A 21,447-nucleotide genomic window follows, 5' to 3' on the forward strand; every position below is an offset into this window, starting at 1 on the left:
TGATTTTGTGCCTTAAAGGAGTATGGTTTCGTTTTTAGAGGCTCAGCCCTGCTGTCCGTTTAAGGACATTAATCAGTCCTCTCTCTCTGACGCGGCAGGGAATGTCTGGAGGTAAAAAGGCAGCGGCCAAGCCATTTAACACCGCTCTCCCTAGCTGCCCGGGTGAATGAAACACGCACATCTGAGTTTGCTGGGAGGCGAGATTACGTCATCTGGGAAGACGCTGGTTTTCAGCTCGGGATCAGCCTACTAGTAACTCATGGGAAGTTGTTTCTCCACTAAAAACCTATTTTAAAAACTTTTACGAAAGCTTTTGTTAAACATTCCTCGGCTCGTTTTTTTTTTTGTTTTGGTTTTTGTTTTTGTTAAATCACAGCTAAACGATGTCGTTTGTCCCCGGTCAACCAGTGACTGCAGTTGTGGTAAGTTTAGGACAGCGACTGTGTTTCATTGAACTGGATGCTATTGTTCATCTTCTTGGCCAAAATTGTCGTTAATCGGGGATTAAACTAAGTAGATATGTTCAAACATAAGCGCTAATTAACTATCATACGGATGTTCTTGATTACTGTGTTAGTATTTTCTTTGTTTAGTGAAAATGAGAACATTTGTTTCAGTTTAAGTATTACATTTAGCCAGATAATTTGAATAATCTAAGATGTTAGTTGATTTTTATTTTTAACAGTCTATTTTTTTTTTTTTTTTACAGTTGTTACTTTCACACAGTATGAAAATGTCCTGTCAGGGGCGTCACCCCCTAGGTGTGTGAGTTCTTCCTGGTCCGTGAACGCAACACAACAGTATTTGTTTTATCTGTAGTATTTTTATCCGTTATTTTTACATTTCTGGCTTTATTTTGATTGTATCGCAAACTAGGAAGATCACCATGAACCATTCACTATAGTGGTTCTCTCTGTGGTTAATTTACCGACTTACTTTTATGTCCCCTTTTTTCATAACATTAATGTGATGAAATGACTCGAGAACTGGAAAAAATAATTACAATCTTTGTCATATTTGTCATATCACGTATTTAACTACTTCTTTGTAAAACAAAAAAGCCTTTAATTATTATTTGATATCCATCGATCCACAGTTTTTACCCTTGCAGGGCTGTGGGGGGGCTGGTGCCTATTTCCAGCAGTTATTGGGCGAGTTATTGGGAGTACCCGGAGAACCAAGAACCTGTCGCTGGAGGACAACGAGCCAGCCTCAGCCTCTGATATTTATATGATAATACCATAGATTTTCTGGTTGTTTTTTTAAGACCGATGGAAGGTTTTTTTTATTTTTATTTTTTTATTGAATTCATTTTTCTTCACATTCCAATTCAAATGTAACAAGTTTTCTTTTTCTTTTTCTTTTAAGCAAATTCCTGTTTGTCTCTGTATTCTCTTTCAGCTTTTCCTGAGCTCATCTCTTTGATTTTTTTATAGGCTTGGTGTCTGTTAATTGTTCCTGCTCAACAATCTTGCAGTGATCTGGTCTTTTTTTTAGTTTTCTGGCAGGTTTGATCTGAGGTTCATCTGACCAGTTTCAACTAGAGCCCCAGAAGAGTTTAGAAAACTAAATGTTTTAGTCTTGCTTGCTGAACAACCAACCAGTGGTCCAGACAATAACTTCTAATTTTAGTTATTCATACTTTTGTCCCAAATCACCTCCTGCTGCAGCTTTGTACTGTTAGTTTTGAAGCTTTTCTTTCCGTTACCATCCTGCTCATTGTGCATGATGACAAGATAAACATACATTGTTGTCCAGCCTTTTTTTTTCTCCACAGTTCTAGTTGTTCAGGTGTGTTGCCGTCTTCTGGTCACCATTTCCAATTTATAAGTTGCAACACATATCTGTCTTTCCTTCTGCAATTACATGTTTTCTTCTATTTGCTGTTGTTGCCCGTGGTTGCAAGGCTCTGAAAGGGAGAAGCTTTTTATCTGGAAATCCTGACTCATTGGCTGATCGACAGCATCAGTGAAGTCATCTCTAGACTTCATTGTATTAGAGAGACTCTGCGGTTATTCATCACCGCACACACAGGCGGCCTTTGTGTTGGAGGAGCTCTGGAGTCAGACCCGTCCATCCGTCTGCAGCTGGTTGTCACTGTACAGGGAACTTATTAATGCTTATTAATGTTTCCATCTTTTTTTTTTTTTTTGGCTTGAGTTGGCAGAAAATGTCCCTCATAATCAACTCTTATGTTGTGAAGATGCTCCCTTGATGGTGTAGGAATTTTAAATGCTTTAATTAGCAACAAGTTTTATTTTGCACAACAATTTCTTTGTAGTAGCAGGAAAAAAAACTGGCACAGCTGCAATTTGTCCTGATTTATGCTAGCCTCATGTCTGAACAGCCCAGTAATGACTCAGTTGGGCAACGATGCCAGATCACTCGAGAAGATTTCATATGTGTAAGTCGGTAGCTTATACTGAGTGTTTTGCTTAAAATCTGATTTTGTTTGGTTGTTTTCTAACAGCAAAGAATTGAAATCCAGAAGCTGCGCGAAGGAGAAAACCTGATTCTGGGCTTCAGCATCGGAGGCGGTATCGACCAGGACCCCGGGCAGAACCCCTTCTCTGAGGACAAGTCAGATAAGGTCAGAAAACAAACATCTAAGCACTCATATCTACTGTCTGTTTCTTCTAATGGCTTTTTAACCTTGAGTCAAACTAAGACGCATATTATTTTATGCTACAGAGGAACAGAAAAGGCAAGAAATTAATTAACTCGGCATATACCGGTGAGCTGTAAGTAAAGAACAGGCCTGAACGTATTATTCATGGCCTCATGCGAGAACAAGCCAGACCCAAATACATGAGTAATGGAAATACGTACTGCAGGTTTATGCAGACTCATGTACAACCTGATTATTGCATAAACTCTCTAAGCTGGTGGAAGTGTTTGAGAACAAGTCATGTGCTTCCACTTATCCTATTACCAATGAATGATAACTTTAACTCGCAGTCGGCTGCGGCTCTTGGAAGTTTCTGTCTGTATTTTAAACTAAAGTGTCTGTACCTGCGGTGCTTTGTAAAACAAAACAAAAGAACCAACCTTGGAGCAATTACAGCTATGAGTCTTTTAGCCTTTACCAGCTGTTCACATCTGGAGTCTGAAACATTTGTTCATTGTCACATTGAATGTGTCGCATTCATACGCATAACGTTTCGAGTCTTACCACAAATTCAGTACAGTGGTGCACATTTACCACTGCAGGGTAAATGTGCAGCTCAGGTTCACTAGCAGATAGTGAATAAACAATAACTTACCCAACTATGACACCACAAGGTTGCAACACAATCTGAAGAAGAAACGAGTTTCTGAAGAACATTGTTGCTAAGAAAAATGGCCGAAATTCAGGGCAGAGGACTTTATCCTTTTCCAGTGATTTCTGCACACATAACTGAGGTGCAATGTTAGAATTGAATATGACGGATGCTGAGCACTAAAACAGAGTTGATCTTAATTATTTCCCGGTGTTGTTTAGATCCTGTTTACAGACGCCCAATAAATCATATAATTGAACATCTAGTTGATATTTTGCTTAGAAAACAGAGCTAATAAAAGATTATCACACCACAAAAACCTTGAGTAAAAATACCTCAGATTCATTAAACAAAACTTATAATCAAACATGTATCTGTTTCTGCTCAAAGCTGAAAAGATGTCTATTCCTTATTTTAGGAATCTAAAACGTTGCTTCCCGAAATCAGTTTATGTGTTGCGAGTCAACAAGTGAGAGGACTTCAGATCCTTTTTTAGAAACCCAACAAAATAACATGCATAATTATGGTAGAAGTATGTTTGTGCTACAAAGAGAAGAGATAAAAACGGTGCAAGAGATTAAATGAATTTATTGCATCTTTGGTTGTGTTTTTGTTGTCATTGCACCTTTTTTAACTGATTTTGTCCAAATAATCAACCAGAAATCATCTGGCTGCTGGCTGGAAGATTAAAAAGATTCTGATTTGGATGATGATGTTTTTATTGTGATTAACAGATAATAAAAATAAATAAATCAGACGTTATTGATGGATAAATGTAATTTCAATGCATGCACCATGTTTTTGTGCAACTGGAAATATTTTCAAACAGTTAAATTTGTCTTTCAGCTCGCTGAGCAGAAGTACTCAGTGAAGTCGGGTTATACACAGTAATGATATGTCAGAGAAAACTTGATTATCTCAACAATCTCTGCTTTTCAGTTGGTGTGGAAGAGAAATGTGAGACATTAATTTTATTTTAGAAGAGCGATTGTGAACTGAAAGTAAAGCAAGAGTAAATATCACATGAGCTGGTCCAGTTATTTCAGTATTTAAAATGCACTACGTCATTTGAGTAAATTCTCAAAAACCTTAGTACACAAATAGAAGAGAAAACATAAACTGTATGTAGCACTGTGTGTAAAAGAAGTGTGTGGTCTGCAGGGAATCTATGTGACCAGGATAACTCCAGGAGGACCAGCAGAAGTTGCAGGGTTGAGGATAGGAGACAAAATCATGCAGGTGGGTAGTAGCAACTCTCGTCATTGGATGCAAAAGCCACAAGATGGCGCTGTTTGGCACTTTAAAATGCGAGTAGAGAGTTGTTAAAACATTTTTTTTTTAAAGCTGCAAGTTTTATTGCTTATCCTGGACTGGACCTTGAAAAGACTGTCCTCCTTCCTTCCTGCCAGGTGAACGGCTGGGATATGACCATGGTGACTCACGACCAGGCTCGTAAAAAGCTGACAAAGAAGAGGGAAGACGTGGTCAGGCTACTGATAACCAGGAAGTCCCTGGAAGAAGCGGTTAAACATTCAAAGGGGAGTCATCCCAGACAGTGATCTGCCTGCACAGACCAATGCGAGGACAGCAAAGGACCGGGTAGTTTTTACAAACGCTGCAGACGTCTCCAAATGCAGCTGCCCTGTGGCCCGTAAAGCTACATCAATGCAAAGAAAACAAAACAGATTCAAGTCCATCCATTTAACGTTTGGAGACTTATTGAGTTATCTGAGGCTCGAGTGTAATCCCAATTGCTATAAACTTATTAGCTTTCCCTTTAAGATCTATTCCTACTTTTTGTAGCTCAGTAATGAAATCACCTGAACAGTGAAGTGAGTTTGATCTTCACACTACAGCACACGAATGTAATTCCAGGTTTACCTTTTGTAACTTTTGACCACTGGCAGAACAAATACAAAGAAATGTTGATTGTGTTGATGAGTGTTAAACAAAATGATTCCTTCATGTTGATTTAGCTGATGTTTGTTAAATTAATCTCGGTAGCATTCAGATACCGGATACTGCAACTAAATCGTATTGATCACACTTAACGATCAGTTTTCCTCTTATCTAAAGCAAAGAACCAATATTCTGCTATCCAGAATAAACGCCAAAGTTAAAGCCAAAATGCAGGATTTATGATATTTTTTTCCCCTTTTAACTGATAGAGTATGCTGTGTAAGTATCATGGTTTATTATTATTTACTGGTCATTTTCTTGCTTTGAGTCGATAAACTTTTTACATCTGATTAAAGAGACTGAAAATCTAAAACGAGTTGTTTACACAAACAGTATTTTTAATACATATATATTTGGATGGCACCAGTCATGGTTTTTCAGTAATTTATTGTATACATTTTCCATCTGCCTTGACATTTATCAGGTTAAGAATTGAGAATCGTTCTCATATTTTTATTCATTAGTTTCTGGACAGGAAAAAGTGCAGAGAGAGAAGGGGAACACATGCAACGGGAATCAAACCGGGGACTTTAGTCCCCCTGCTCTAAGAATGAACTATGTGTTTTATCAGAAATGTTTCCCACTGAAACTGGCTTTGTACAGCTAAAATCAAATCAAGAAATGTTTTTAAACGCAAAAACAAGTTCAATATATTAAACTAGCACCTAAAACAAACTGTGTTTCCAATTTTCTCTTTTGTTTGTGTTTTCTAGGTTAAACATCACAGTTGACAGAAAATAATGTTCAGATTTAATTCTTTTACTAATTATTATTTAGTTTAGCATTAAAACACAAATTATGGATTATATTCACTAATCATTTATGCCTGAGTGACAATGTTCTTGTTTTTTTTGTTCTGCTTTTGATTAAAATGCAGGCATGTGTGCCTTTTTTTTCACTGGGATGTTTGATTTTATGTAATAAAAATTTATTTGAAATAATTAAGTTGGAGTACAAGTTTGAAGTCTTTAAAGTGTTCACTCTAAACCTTCCAGTTTAAGACTAAATTGAATCCGAGGCTAAATGTTTTTGTTTTACTTTTCTCACTTTACACATCAATTCACTACATTGAGCGATTGCAGAGGTTTTATTTCTAATTTCTGTGAAGAAGATAACTTTCTTGAGGGATTAACAAGGTAAATTAAGACGACATTTCTCATCAATGTTTTTCTTTTTTTGTTTTGTTTTGTTTTGTTTTTCTCCAGACTACCACTCATGACGTTGCACAACCCTGATGTATTTTTTCCACTTTTGGGATATTAACACACAAATTTAACATGATGTATAGTTTTTGCCTCTCGAGTATTTTTATGGTCCCAGGTCTGAATAATCAGGTGACATTTCAAAGCGGAACGATCTATGCTCTGACCTTTCTGTTTATCCTGTGGCTTTTTGATGTACAGAGCTTTTTTGCACTTTCATCTCCTAAATATTGGAAATCTATTCCAAACGAAGCCGTAGAAGTTATCGTGAAACCCCAAGTAAGACTTAATTGAATGCCTGTTGTTTTGACTCGGGTTCAATCGGTAATTATTAAAAATCTGATCAGTGGTGTTTGTTTTCTGAGGACAGAATTAACTCTGCTACATGTTTGTAGTCGTAAAGTAACACCTGCCACATCTTGGGTGAGAGTCGACTTGGGGCGATGCTGAGCCAAAATCCTGTCTTTGAGAAATAATTGATGAGCGATCCGTCATCGTGTGTGTGTGGGTGTGTGGGTGTGTGTGTGCGCGCGCGCTTCAGGGATGGGGAAGCATGCTTCATTCCACTTCTCTGCCCTTCATACTGTTTAGAGACAATAGCATGGCTGCACAAACATCTGAGGAGGCAAAGCTCAGACTTGCAGCTTCATGATGCTGCGGCGCTCACATGTGGCATGTTGCCGGGTAACTAATGGACAGTTTACAAGTGGAAGCAATGAGCATCTAAATTCATTACAAGACGCACCGTTTGAGGTAATTTAATCAACATGCATTACGTGCAATAATCATGTTTATTTTGGTTGATCTGTTTATAGGTTTGTTACTTTATCAATGTACTAAATTAAAGCAAATTTCTAAATTAGCGCTCTGTAAAAATCACTTGTAATTAACAGAGCAAGACGGAGAAAGGCAATTTAAACTCAAAGAAAACACTGAGAAACGTCTTTGTTCTGTGGGCGAGCTAGTAATTGCACCAAGCGTGGTTCATACATGATCCATGCCTCCTACATTATGGCATGATGATTGCGTTTCCATGGCGATGCAGTCTGCCTCTATCGCTTTGGTCCTACACCAAACTGGAACAGGATCATCAGAAATAAAAACAACTTTGTTGATTTTTGAGCATTCAGTGGACATCTCTCTGTTTTTTGCCCTGATAATTAAGAGCAGATTAGACTGATGACACTTTGTTTTATTGAGAGTAAGGATAAGATTTATTGAAAGCCTTTTATTCTATTGTTTTTATCTTTACAACATAAGCATGCTTAAAATCTAGCCAAGACACGTTGAGGTCTTAAAAATACCCAAACGTCAGGCTCTAAAAAAAAGATGTGGATTATTTCCCATTTTCAAATAAAATCCTCCACCCTTTTATGCTTTTATGGCTGAAATAACCTTCATGTGATTTAAAAAATGTAATGGAATGCAATATTTTAATTCAGAGTTGTATTAAAATTTGGGGTAGAGAGACAGCTGCTGCACCACACAGTTGGTCATTTTGGCCTTGGTTCTCTTTGGAAGGAGGTGAAGATGGGAGGAGGAAGAAGATTTAATCTTGTCCTGCGTGGGAAGAGAAACTGTTGTTTACCAGAGACCCAACGCTTTCTGATCAGGTTAAGGTCTGTCTGTGAACTCCCATGAACTTCACGCTCTTCATCACCTTTGGTGAGCCGTTGCTGTGCACCACCGTTAACGGTTCAGCTTCTTTCTGATGGCCTCATTTGATTCGTCAGCAGTCTGAGCTCCTTTCTTAATACTTTGAACCTCCACTGCAGTTTGTCTTTAACCTTGTCTAGTCAGCCATTAAAGTCCAACAATCTCTGGAGCGTTCAACATCTCAGGAGAAATCTCCGTCACTTCTGCTGCGCTAGCCTTGCGGAGCGTTTTAGCTTCCTCATCAGCCTGCGGTGACAGAACAGGATTCTGCTGCCACAGCAGGGACTGTGGAGGCCGGATTCAGGAGATCCTCCACAGTCATCAGTCTGGGGCTGTGATCACTCTCTCAGTTTTCCAGAACTTCATCAAAGTCAATTGAAAGCCGTTCTTCGTTGCCTCTCTGAAATCCCTCCACATCCCAGTTTTGCTTGTAATTTTGACCCGCTTGTTGCAGATCAATGCATCTCATCCCAGGGAAGACACCTGGCTACATTTATTGCAAATAAGCCTTGACAACAGTCTTAAAAAAATACACTATGATGGACGCTCAGTTGTAGGTGTAGAACAATTTGACATTTTGAAGAAATAAGAAAAGTAAAACATAGCTATATGCATTCATGTAATAACAATCCTGGGCCCTTCAAGAGCTTCAGAGGAGCCACTAAATGAATCTTATGGAGATAAGTTTACTGAGTTATTTATTCGTTTAGTTTCATTCTTTAACCCTCTGCTCTGTGCATTGTGAAAATGTTTGCTGAGATATTTGAAATACAACAGAAAACCTTATTTTAAGCCACAGAAAGCAAAAGGTAAACATTTTTCCATGTCGTGTGTCTCTTTTTCCTGTGTTAGCTTACTGTACTTCCCTCTGAATAATACACGGTGTAGCGTGACTGGCTGCTGAGGAGCTTCTTTCTCCTCACACTTCATGTTCATGCATGTTAATGGAGTTTTGTGAAGACCAGTGTGATGTGTGGGCGTGAGAGCTGGGCAGCTGGATGCCAGCAGGGTAACAGATACAACCAGTTCCCTGGAGTTCAGCACTGAGCACATGCTTGTTGTCATAGCAATAACCCCTGTGTGCTGTCTACAAGCACCAGGACCCACATACATTACAGTAATGTTATTTATGCTATTTAAGTTCTACAAGAGTCATTTAGTCAGATTTACATTAATCCCAGAACAAAGAGGCTCATTCAAATTCAGGTTTTATGGATACAAATAAATGATCAACCTCTCCTCCACCCACACGCACATCCCAGACGCGCCTCCTCACAAAGCACGACGCGCTACATCGGTTTACGTTGTAAATCGTAGAGTTTACAGTGCGGATGATGAGGGGAGAGTGTGTGAGTGGGCATCACTGCTTCATTATCGGCAGCAAGCGGTGGAGCGAAGATGGAGAGATACACATGATGGAGAGAGCATCGTTTCTGAAGAATAGGTGGGCGAGACTTTGTTTCTAATTAGCTTCTCATCTTTTTTGCTCAACTGACAACAGAATATAGAGTCAAAAATGATATTTGAAATACATTTTTGTGTGTTGACTTTGTAAAGGTTCTGAAGACCTGCAAGGAGGAGAAGTTGAAACGAAGAGAATAGACAAGTCATGAAAGTCTGACATAAGGAAGGAGAGACTCTTACAGGGTAAATAAGTTTCTATCTATCTATCTATCTATCTATCTATCTATCTATCTATCTATCTATCTATCTATCTATCTATCTATCTATCTATCTATCTATCTATCTATCTATCTATCTATCTATCCATTTATTTTAAAATAAATATTATTGTGTCGATATCAAGGATTAGCATTTTTAAATAAGTGATGACAAAGAAATAGATTTCATTTGTCATTCTCTAACTTCCTGTTCAGATGTAGGAATCTCTGGGTCTCTAAAAGTCAAAAATGATGACAACGCCATTATAAACTCAAAAGTTTTGTAATTATAGTTCACAAACTGCAGCTGTCACACTGACTGCATTTTATATTTATACTCTTTCATTCTTTCGCTCTGAGTAAAAATGGATCTGAGTAAAAAAGAAATAAGGTTGGGATGACATCTACTTTGGCTAAAAGCTGCAGTAGGTAACTTTTATAAAGAATATATTATTTTCATATTTGTTAATACCATCACCATGTCGTGACAGTATGTTATGATAATATGTGGAAAAGATAATATGTGGAAAAGACCAATTCCCTTCACCTCCTCCGCTCCCGACAACAAACAACCAATCAGAGCAAGGTGGAGGGTCTTAGCACTGTCAATCAATGCTGCTAAATATGCTAATGGTGAGCAATAACTTACCGTGCACCGTCATCTTTGGCCATGCTATCTAGCCTTAGCATTCGAAGAGGGATGAGGAGCTCCACATTTTATTGTGATTGACAGTGCCAAGTCCCGCCTCCTGGCTGTGATTGGTTGTTTCCAGTTACCACTGGGAGCACTTTGAAAAGTCAGAGGCACTCGATCTTTTCCCAGATTATCTGTTTCATTCCACACTGTCACAAAATACTGACAGTTTCAACGAATATGTGTATTTTTTTAATATAAAAGTTACATACTGCAGCTTTAATGCACAGACAGCTTGATAAATAGACTTTTCTCATCCTACATTTGTTTTGACAAGTTTCTCTGCTTTAGAAAATACTTCAAAAAAGTTAAATTCTGCATAAAGACTATTTAAAAATAATTTACATAAGTAGGAAGACATCATGTTTTACAGGAATAATGTCTTCCGAACTGCCATCTGTGTGTAATTAACATAAATGTGTGTTTCACTTAGTGATAAAGTTCCTGAAATAAATAGACTTTTATTGAATGCATTAAGGGAAAGATGGACTGTCCTTTGTGTGTGCGTGTGTGTGTGTGTGTGTGTGTGTGTTTTCCAGGCTTATGTGTGGAAATGTGAGAAGGTCAGACCATAGGAGAGGTCTTTTCATGTCTGTCCGTATATGAGCGCAGCGCAGAGCCGTAATCATTGTGCTGCTCTGCTCCGGACCGTCTCACTCTAATACAGCTTAAGGTCATTGCAGTGTGTGCTGGTCCAGTTCTGATCGTCACCTGACTTTAATCTAACTGCTCCCAAAGACTGTAACCATGAGTGGTGAGTAATTACACCTGTTTCTGTCGCAGAGGGATATTTATTAAGAGCATTTGCTCAATGTTGTTAATGAATTACAGAAACTGTTGTGTATTTACTTGTACAGGCAGCATGTACTTTGTATTACATGGATAAATCTTAAATTTATATTATAGTTGTACGAAACAAGGCATAGGTGTGTGTGTTTATGTTTTACTTCAATGTTCAGCGTTAACGTTCTTTAGTGTTTTGTCTTATCTGCAAGTTCAGATGTTTTTTGTGGCTTTTGGATAAATTTTCTTGAAATCTATAACAATTTACACATCTGATGTTTTTGTGTGAATTGTTGCTTAAAGAAAATAGCGACCATCAACGCTTACACCAGTTTTATTCTGCATGACCATTGTTGATTTAAACAGGTGTGTTTCATACGGTTCTGTTAAATCATGATCCACAAAGTTGGACAAAGAAATCTTTTGTTAAAACAGGGGGGATTTAAAACTAGCACAGCACTGTCTGTACATTTCTGAATTTTCTTTGACATTATGCAAAAGGGTTAGCCAAGACGGTGGTCCGATAACTATGGTTGTAACTTTGTTGTGGCTTTGAAGTTGATAGTTTATAGTTGAACACACACAGTGATGCTCGCTGTGCCTGGATGTTAATAGCATGATGTTTTTGCAGCTGAATGTGCTCTGTTACAGTTGTATCTTCTCAACTGTGCAATCAGAAGGAGCCTATTACTTTCACCTTTTTTATTCAGGAGCAACATGTATTTTTTAGTTTGAAATAAAAAGAATGCTTTTAAGATAGAGGATGCCAGCATATGAACTGGTTCTGGGTCATCCCTGAAATCTCATCCCCTCATTTGTTGTCATACATTGTTCCCACCTGCTACTGCTTTACAAGAAATCCCTAAAATATTTTGCATACATATACTTATGCATCACATATCAGTGGTTCATTTAACTTGACTCTGTAATAATCTATCAAGATTTTGTATTTTGAACTATTTTCATTCATTCTCATCTTTGGGTTGAGTAAGGTGAAATATGTCACATTATGATCCCTGATCAAACCCAAATAACATCGAAGGGGAAGAAATTAGCCTATTTAAAGGGGCCACGTTATAACAAACTCTGGGTAAAGAATGACAGATTACTTTAAATCATCTGTGGTCTAAGCAGCTAGACAACAAGGAAGGTAAGAAGAGAGGAGCAGATTGTTGCAAACCCCCCCCCCCCAAAAAAAAACACCAGAAATGTATGTATGGGGTGAGAATGATGCAGAAATGTGAAATTACTGCTGTGAGGTGTTCAGTTAAAGGGAGGTCATGTCTGTGTGACTTGAGGGCGTAGATAAACACATGAATACGTCACTGAGTCAAAGCGCGGGAAGTCTAGTTTGTTTGCAAAAGGGGACGTGTTAAGAGGAAGCAGGTCTGCAGCCGGGGCACATAGGAAGACGTAAAACTATCAGCCACGTGTTACTACACGCACAAAGAAAAGAGAGAAACACGGTAAGATTTAAGAAAGCTCAGTAATTTAACACTGACAGCACTTTTCATTCAGGACATTTAAAAAGGATACTTGCATTTTTTTTTTTTTTTACTTATCTAATTTCAAAACAAGAAGTTTTTCCTGCTTTAGTTATAATTGGGAAACTGGACTTGAGGCTTTGCAGTGTCAGTAAAAGTTAGCAAACCCACAGAATCAAGGTGTACACTGTAGTTCTTTGTTCTTTTTTTCCACAGCTAAAACAATGTATTAAATTTTTGTGAGATATACAACAAGTTCTGTAGTGTGTAAAACTAAAGTTGTGTACTTTCAAAGTAAAGTAAGAATTGAATGGAGAAACTGTTTGACAAGCTGCAACAGAACACAACACATTAGCTTAAGTGAGAAGAGACTTGTGTTGAGCTGCCTGTTACTTCTTCTGTATGTTTTTCTTTGCTGCTTCATCAATTTTGTAGCAACATTTTTAGCTTATTACACAATAATAATGTGTAAACTCTTACTTATTTAAAGTTATTTAAATAACTTTAAATTTAAATAGAATTTAAAGTAGTTTAAATTCTAATTGCATTCAAGTTTGACATGCTGGCTTAGAAATGACGCTATAGTGTGGAGAATTCTGACCATGAAGCTATTTTAATTAACAGGAATGCACAGGCCAATGGTATAATAGCTTCCAGAGTTTCACATGTTTTTGTCAGATTTTTGGTCACCGTTTAATTTTGATTCGCAGCACTGGCCTGGTGCTGAAATCTGCTTCTTGGTTTCTTCACCCATCCAAGACAAAAAACATGGAATAGCGACAAATATTGCTTTTTAATCCTCTTTCAGTTTCACACGAGACCTGCCTGCTGGACCAGGTGTTGGAGCTTATTATGAATGAGAAGCCACCCAACAGTGCAAGCCTTTTTCTAAACGAGGACACAGAAAGACCAACGTTGCCGGACAAAGTTGACCTCAGGAGGCGTTTTCGCAGAGCCATGGAGAAGAGAGCAGGCAGCATGAGGCAGAGGATCGGCTCCATCAGCAAGAAAAGCCTCAAAGGTTTCTTCAGGAGGAACCTGTTCGTTTTGTTCACAGTGGCTTCTGTGGTTCTGGGTGAGTGGGAATAAAGTCATGTTATGTTGGAGGACTTATCAGTTACTTGGGTACAAATGACTTTATTTGTTTGCTTGAATGTGTGGGAATGTTTACTTTCTGTTCAGGTGTAATCCTAGGCTTTGCTCTACGACCCCATAACCTGTCCATGAGGGAGATAAAATACTTTTCCTTTCCTGGGGAGCTCCTGATGAGGATGCTGAAGATGCTAGTGCTGCCGCTGATTGTCTCCAGTCTGGTCACAGGTTAGCTCACGATGAGCAAAGAAACAAAGTCCCTGTGCTTTAATCCCATCTCTTTATTTACTGAAAATGTTTTACTCATAAATCACAGAAATAAAGTAATGATACCAGTAGGGTTAGGGTTAACAACATTTGGCAGTTTCACAAACAATTTCTCAATGTCTCAGGTATCTCCTCGTTGGACAGGAGAGCATCGGGAAAGATGGGTTTGCGCGCAGTGGTCTACTACATGGTGACCACACTGATCGCAGTGTTTATCGGCATCGTGATTGTCATGATCATCCGTCCTGGGAAAGGCAGCAGGGACAGTCCTGCGGTGAAAAGCGGAAACATTGAATCCATTCAGGCTACTGATGCTTTTCTGGACCTCATCAGGTGAGGACCCACTGGTTTAGTGAGATCAATGTGTTTGGCTAAAATGCCACATGGAAAGTTACATGAAAAAGGAATAAAACTCCAGGGTTAGAAAATGAAAAAACTGCAATGAGCTGGCTGCTTATGAATCAATCAATTGTATTTGTACAACACATCTCAGCAACCAGGTAGTTCAAAGAACGTTAAAACACAAAAATACAAAGTCATAGGACACACAGGCAACAATGGAAACATTACGTTTTGCCAAGTGCCATCACTATACATGAAATTTGTTGGTTAATGTTTCATTTATTTTGGTTCAAGAGCAATTATAAACAGGAGGGTTTTTAGTCTAGATTTAAAGGAACTCGGTGTTTCAGCTGTTGTGCAGTTTTCTGGAAGTTTGTTGCGGATTTGTGGTGCATAAAAGCAGAATGGCTCTCTCTCAGGTTCTCCAGAGTCCTGATAATGACCATATCATAATGCTCATCATGTTTCACATTTAGTGCTCTTTTTTTTTTTGATGAGGTGCTTTTTTATGTTTTGTGATAAGCACGTCTTTTGCAACTATGGTCAGCATAAAGTTGGGCTTCATGGTGGATTCAGAGAAGCTTTTGTTTTGCAATCACTCTCCTTCGTCCAAACATTTGGGAAACACAGGAAGGGATTACCGACACATGTAGAACTAAAACAGAACCATATTTATTGTAGTTCTTTCAGTGTTGCTGTCAGTCTCTTGGCAGTTCCTTCTCCACTTTCTGTCTTGTCTTCTCAAATATGGAAAAATGTCCAGTTTTGGAAACTGTCCCTTGTCTCAAATTTTTCTGTGCCATGGTACAGGAATATGGTCTGTGAATTATGCTCTTCTTCTGACTGGCATTTAATGTCCAACGAAATCCTTTTTATCCTCTGTAATCTCTCTGCAAACTAGAAACATATAAATGCAAATAAAATCGTAATAGCACAGCTGAACGTAATTAAATAGTCACTAAAATTGTTGACAGGTGTGAAACCACCAAGACTGAATGCTGGAATTGAATCAAAAGGTTCTTTAACAAAGTGTGAGTTTATGGGTGTGCACAATTATGCAACTAAACAATAGAAGCATTTAATTTTTTTTATTTTGAGCGTCAAACAGAGTTGTTTCTTTTTCAGTTCAAATGTACAGGATATACGTCACACCGAAGGTTGATTTCATTTTTACGTCCGAAAAACCAGATGTTTCAACAAGTGGTCTGTGCACTATTTATATCCCCCGTACTACATCATTGTGTTATTATAGGACTATTTGTGATATTTCATACAGTTCTAACAAACCAGTTTTGACTCATCTGGAGTTTTTGTCTGTCCACTTAGGAACATGTTTCCCCCCAACCTGGTGGAAGCGTGCTTCATTCAGGTAAATATGTTTCACTTCCTTCCAGTTTCTGCCACTTTCTGTGCCATGCAGAAGTATTCACTTCCTTTCCATAACTTCACTTGTGGGTTTATTTGCAGCATAAAACTGTGTACAAGAAGACTGTTTCCACAAGAAACGTGACAGTGACTCTCAACCTCACCGACTTGCTTAACATAACAGACTCTCCTCTGAATGAAAACCTCACAAGGGTGCAACGCACCATACAGGTGAATTCAAATCAATACATCATCTTGTTATTTCCTAGAATTAAGCCCTTCGCCTAGATTACGAAGTGTTGTTTCTGTTGTGATCTGCAGGAGACAGTGGAGGAAACGGTTCCTGTGTCTGGTTCCTCGGCCGGCGTGAACGCTCTGGGTCTGGTCGTCTTCTCCATGTGCTTCGGTCTGGTCATTGGCAACATGAAAGAGCAGGGGCACGCTCTTAAAGAGTTCTTTGACTGCTTAAACGAGGCCATAATGAGGCTGGTAGCCGTCATCATTTGGTAAATAATTACCAGAATTGCTGCTTTTTCGGCAAAATGGGTTTTCTGACTTACTTGTAAAACTGTTATATAGATAATGAAGCTTGCACTTGCATTTTGTCATGTTTGTTTGTGACAGTAAACACTGTTCCCGAATCATCTCCTTCTGCAGGTACGCTCCAGTTGGAATCCTGTTTCTGATTGCTGGGAAAATAGTGGAGATGAAGGATCTGGCAGAAGTGGGTGGTCAGTTGGGGATGTACACAGTGTCTGTCATTGTGGGTCTTCTAATCCATGGACTCTTCGTCCTACCGCTGCTCTACTTTCTGGTTACCAGAAGGAATCCCTATAGTTTCATCGGTGGCCTGCTGCAGGCCCTTATCACCGCTTTAGGGACATCGTCTAGGTGAGTTTCACCATGAAAATATTTCTCAGTGATCTTATTTCTCTCTTCCATCCCTTTCCCATCAGGACCTAATGGGTCCCTCTGTCTAGTTTGGGTAGGGACTTCTTTTCTGTCAAGAGTTTCCATACTCATTGTGAACAAAAACTAAGTCAAGGAAAAACCACTATTTCATTAAAAAGGCTTTGTATTTTACTGTCCAAAATGCTCAACAGACATAGTGAATAGCCACATTACTGACCATTTTAGAATGAAATGTTCTGATGAGCATCCAGCATGTAAAGAGATGTTGGCTTGTGCACATAATGACAACAGCACTAATGCCCAAAGCAGACTGTTTTTGCAAAAATAAATGTATTTTCTATCCATTTGTTTAAACTTCCCACAAAATAGTTTTGATTCATTGACTTCAAGTTGCAGCCAGAAAACTCTAACAGAAACTTTTTTTCCATTGATCTCCAGGGTTCAGCAGTTTTATTGCCATCCTACTGTCACACACCTTGATCGGTAACATCCAAAGTCAGTCCTTATGACCGGTTCGCCTTAGATCTGGATGTAAAAAAACTCCTGAATCTAATAAATGATTAACCACCTGTCCTTTGCAGGACTTCAGAGCATGTTGTGACTTAATTCAGCGTCGTTAGCACAGCAATACATCGTTAAAATGCAGAACACAACACCTATAGGACAGGAGTTAGACACAGATAGTCTTTGAACACATCTTGATTAACCACATACATTATATTGCCAAATGCATGACATCACCTACATTTATCAACATATAAAATTTAATGTGTTGAAATAGGCTTCATTCAAGTATTAATGAAGCTATATTGAGACAAAGGCTTCAACATAGCACTGACCCACTATTTGCAAAATGTAGCTAATTTCAACCTGCTACACACCAGGTTGAAATTAGCAGTCACTCTTTAATCATGTTGGGGCTACCCCTAAATCTCAGGAGCATAAAATTGTTGTGAATATTATTATCTTCACAACCCGATCTCTGATCACAGACGCTACGTCTTTTGTCTTTTTTTTTCCCACTCTGTTGCAGTTCTGCTACTCTGCCCATCACTTTCCGATGTCTTGAAGAAAACAACCACGTCGATAAACGAGTGACTCGCTTCGTCCTTCCCGTGGGTGCCACCATCAACATGGATGGCACCGCGCTCTATGAGGCTGTGGCGGCCATCTTTATCGCTCAAGTCAACGACATGGACCTAAACTTTGGGCAGATTCTCACCATCAGGTTAGCAAGTTTTCATTAATCACTAATAAATGAATTTAAAGCACAATGAATGCAAGAGTAGGATTAATATTTTACCTAAATGATTAACCATTTTTGTACAATTTGTCTGTTTATATTAAAGACATTTTAAGCTTCTTCAAAAATAAATGTGAGCACATCTGTTAAGCTCATACAACAACAGAACCAATACATTGTATCATTTTTTATTTTTCTACGTTTGGATATCCACTGTCATTTCATCATCAAATTATTGAAAATTAATACATATTTCTTGGTTTCAAACACTAAAATATGCTTACAAATAAAAATATTGCAGTGCCATCTTGGGACTTTGGATAATGTGACACTTTCCAATGGATCCCATACAATCTGCTTATTAATAACTTTTAATAATCTGTAGTTTTGGCAGCCTTTTATGTAGTTGAGGAAAACATATTGAAGTTTATAAGTCAAACACAACACTGCACTAAAACAACAATTTATCACCATAGACTAACAGTTAATCTTACTCAACAGAGCTCTATGCTCTGTCAAGAAAAATTTTTTAAATCACTGTTACAGTGAATAATTATAAATAACTTCACTTAGCATAATTTTATCAATCTAAAAATGAGAAAGACATCAGAGATTTTGTGAAGTTTAATCTGAAACCGGTTGATGAGTTTAATACGGAAATGAGAAACTGAGTTTGCAGGTTGAAATTTGTCAGACGTGCACCTCATCTTTTTTGTGTCACGCATGTATTTTACTTTTAAAATGTAATCCATCAAAGCTTTTGTAATCGAAGCATTCTGTTTGTTTTTGTCGTGGAAAGTAGGGAATTTTGCTCAGAATAACAATATTTATTGAAGCATAGCTGATTAAAAGTTTTTAGAGTAGAGATTTATTAGAGGTTGATGAGGTTTGGTGAAAATCTTTGATGTGAACTAGAAGATGAGATGAATTGAAAAGGAAAGATGTGGATTACAGTGGCTTTTCTCTTTTCCAATCCTGCTTTGTCCTTTGACTTTCTTACCTAGAGGAACTGATTTATGGCTCTAGTTTAAGCTTTTCTGAAAACATATTGCATTAACAGTGTCTTCTGATTAAGTTACGTTAAATGTGGAGCGTAACACAGTTTGTAGTGTAGGTAGTGTAATAGTTCCTTGTTTGGCTTCATCACTCTACTACTCCCACTATGACTGCACATGTGCTGTTTGTTTGTTTCTCTTTATTAAATGTCTCCACTCTCCATCCCACCCACTCAGTATCACAGCAACGGCTGCCAGCATCGGAGCAGCAGGCATCCCTCAGGCTGGCCTGGTGACCATGGTGATCGTATTGACATCGGTGGGACTGCCCACAGAGGACATTACACTGATCATCGCCGTGGATTGGTTCTTGTGAGTTCCCACTAAATGTCAGCTTGACGGGGATTGGTCTGGGACTGAGGCAGCCTAAATGTCATTGTGGAGCTTCTGAGAGCCTACAGGCTGCACGTCTACAAAGGTTATTGATACATAATGCAGAGCAACAGATTAGAGAGCCTGTGAGGATATTTGTAGTTGGTGTACACCAATGTTTCTGGTTGAAATGGTTCTTTGCATAATCAACCCCTGCAGGTGTGCCCCAGTTTCTCCTCCTTATCATCTAACATCTTCTGTCTCCGTCTCCGCTGCAGGGATCGTTTGCGCACCACCACCAACGTGCTGGGCGACTCGCTCGGTGCCGGCATCGTGGAATATCTTTCTCGTGAAGAACTGCAGAATCAAGATGCTGACTTGCGAAACTCTGTGATAGAGGAGAATGAGAAGCCATACCAGCTCATCTGCCAGGATAATGACACACTGAACCACCTCAACAACGAGACCACGATGTGAGGAAATTTGTTTTCACCTGAAAGGACTTAACAAATCAATAACATTTCAGCAAGAAAGTGAGAATCGTTGAGATAGAGGACTTTCTTGAACACCTTAAATTGGAATTGGTTAAATAAGCTGCGTCTTCTGCAACAAATGAGGCATTCTTAAAGGGAGGGAGTAGTATGTAAAATCAGCTTTTTGAGCTTTACATCATGTTATAATGTTGTTCCCTCATCTAAAACACATCTGGAGAGTTGCTTTGTTTCTTTCATGCATGTTTGAGGAATCATTCAATCTCCTGTGGCAGTCATTTGGATTGCCTAAACTCTAGCTCCCACAATGCACCAACTATTTCCACAAAGCTCCTTCTTGGAGCTGCAGTCCCAAAGTCGAACTTCCCCCTTACAGAGCACAACTCAGTCACAATTTCCCCACTCTGCTCCTTCAGTCTACTGACAGCGACAATTAGGAATTGCTGAGCTCTGCTGAGCTCATCATGCGAACAGCTTCCAATCTCCAGCGTTGCTAAACGTACTATGGAGAAGCATCGTTATGATCACGTGCTGAGGGCGGAGTGTCAGAGAGAGCAGAAGCTTCTTAAAGAGACAAACGCCCAATTTCAAGGCGTCAAACTATAAAGTCAAATTTCTTTTGTTATATTTTATAAATACAGCATTTTTATAACAACTAAAGGTAACACAGTTTCTTGATTGTGCTATAAAATGTCACTATGTACTTTGAAAATATGTAACACTCCCTCTTTAAAAAAAAAAGCTAATTGTATCCTACAACATTAATATAAAAATAAATTTAGGCCACATAAAGTTCAGAACCCTTCACACTTCCAAGCGTTTTATTTATCCACTATGAAGATATTTTGCTATGTTAAATGTACTGTTTTTTCTGCAACTAGCATTACATCCCAGCCTCCAGTGAGGCCACTTCTTTAACAGGACCAATATTTTAAACAAATATAATTTATTTTGTGTACTCCCTCTTTTGTCATTTTCATCTTGACTACCTCTCTTTGGGAGTTTTACAAGGTTTCACAAACCACCTGAAAAGCACTCTAGCTCATCAGGCTGTAAATAGAAATTACTGAGGTTTTTTTTTTTCTTTATGGGGTAAAAATTATGTGAGCTTTCCTACAGTTTAATTAAATCTTTGGATGTACTTTACTGCTTGAAAGGTGAAATCAGGAAAAAGGATTTAAATGTAGTAACTTGGGGTAAATGATTTTACACAGTGTTTTCTTAGAGGTGTTTATTTGATATCAGATATTTATTTGGTGCTATTGCGACCCGGTAATTTCACAGAATTAGCTACAACAATGCTAAATGCTGTTATTTTATTTATTTTTGTCTATCCACGGCACTGTGCGACTAAGATTGTTTTCTTGTAGTTTTTTTATAATTGTACCAAGCCTTGTAACATCGTTACAAGAAAACTGAAAAATCTGAATTGACTGTTCCTCTTGTTGGTTTGTGAACGAGTGCTGTGAAGACATATTGTGAAGCATTTGAGAGTTTAAATATAAATTAGCTTTTAAGTCTGGTGTGACTAGTGATTAACAAGTGCTTTTATTTATCAGTGACTTTAAGGATTTTCTGACTTTGTGCAGTGTTTGTTCAGAAATATGGCTTAGTTCTGATGCTTGATGTTACCAAACAAAACATTGTTTTATATGGAAGAGCAGCTCTA

The 21,447-nt window shown here is 38.4% G+C and overlaps 2 protein-coding genes across 3 annotated transcripts; both read left to right on the forward strand.

The window, feature by feature from the left end:
* The first annotated feature begins 159 nt into the window (after positions 1 to 159).
* Positions 160 to 5,894, forward strand: tax1bp3 (Tax1 (human T-cell leukemia virus type I) binding protein 3). The gene is made up of 4 exons (XM_008406913.2): positions 160 to 422; positions 2,471 to 2,590; positions 4,422 to 4,499; positions 4,670 to 5,894. The coding sequence occupies exons 1-4, from the start codon at positions 384 to 386 to the stop codon at positions 4,817 to 4,819; spliced, it is 387 nt and encodes a 128-aa protein (XP_008405135.1). The 5' UTR covers positions 160 to 383; the 3' UTR covers positions 4,820 to 5,894.
* Positions 5,895 to 9,342: 3,448 nt separating this feature from the next.
* slc1a6 (solute carrier family 1 member 6) lies at positions 9,343 to 20,405 on the forward strand. 2 transcript variants are annotated; one of them, XM_008406911.2, is made up of 12 exons: positions 9,343 to 9,521; positions 9,635 to 9,724; positions 13,508 to 13,774; positions 13,882 to 14,019; positions 14,184 to 14,391; positions 15,727 to 15,769; positions 15,868 to 15,996; positions 16,087 to 16,271; positions 16,423 to 16,656; positions 17,711 to 17,905; positions 19,153 to 19,287; positions 19,566 to 20,405. In XM_008406911.2, exons 3-12 carry the CDS (start codon positions 13,552 to 13,554, stop codon positions 19,762 to 19,764), a joined length of 1,689 nt encoding a protein of 562 aa, XP_008405133.1. In that variant the 5' UTR covers positions 9,343 to 9,521; positions 9,635 to 9,724; positions 13,508 to 13,551; the 3' UTR covers positions 19,765 to 20,405. The 2 variants fall into 2 exon arrangements, with proteins under 2 accessions (XP_008405133.1, XP_008405131.1); XM_008406909.2 differs by lacking the exons at positions 9,343 to 9,521; positions 9,635 to 9,724 and adding an exon at positions 9,862 to 11,186.
* The last annotated feature ends 1,042 nt before the right edge of the window (positions 20,406 to 21,447 follow it).

Source organism: Poecilia reticulata, linkage group LG4, assembly GCF_000633615.1.
Source record: "Poecilia reticulata strain Guanapo linkage group LG4, Guppy_female_1.0+MT, whole genome shotgun sequence".
Lineage (NCBI taxonomy): Eukaryota > Metazoa > Chordata > Actinopteri > Cyprinodontiformes > Poeciliidae > Poecilia > Poecilia reticulata.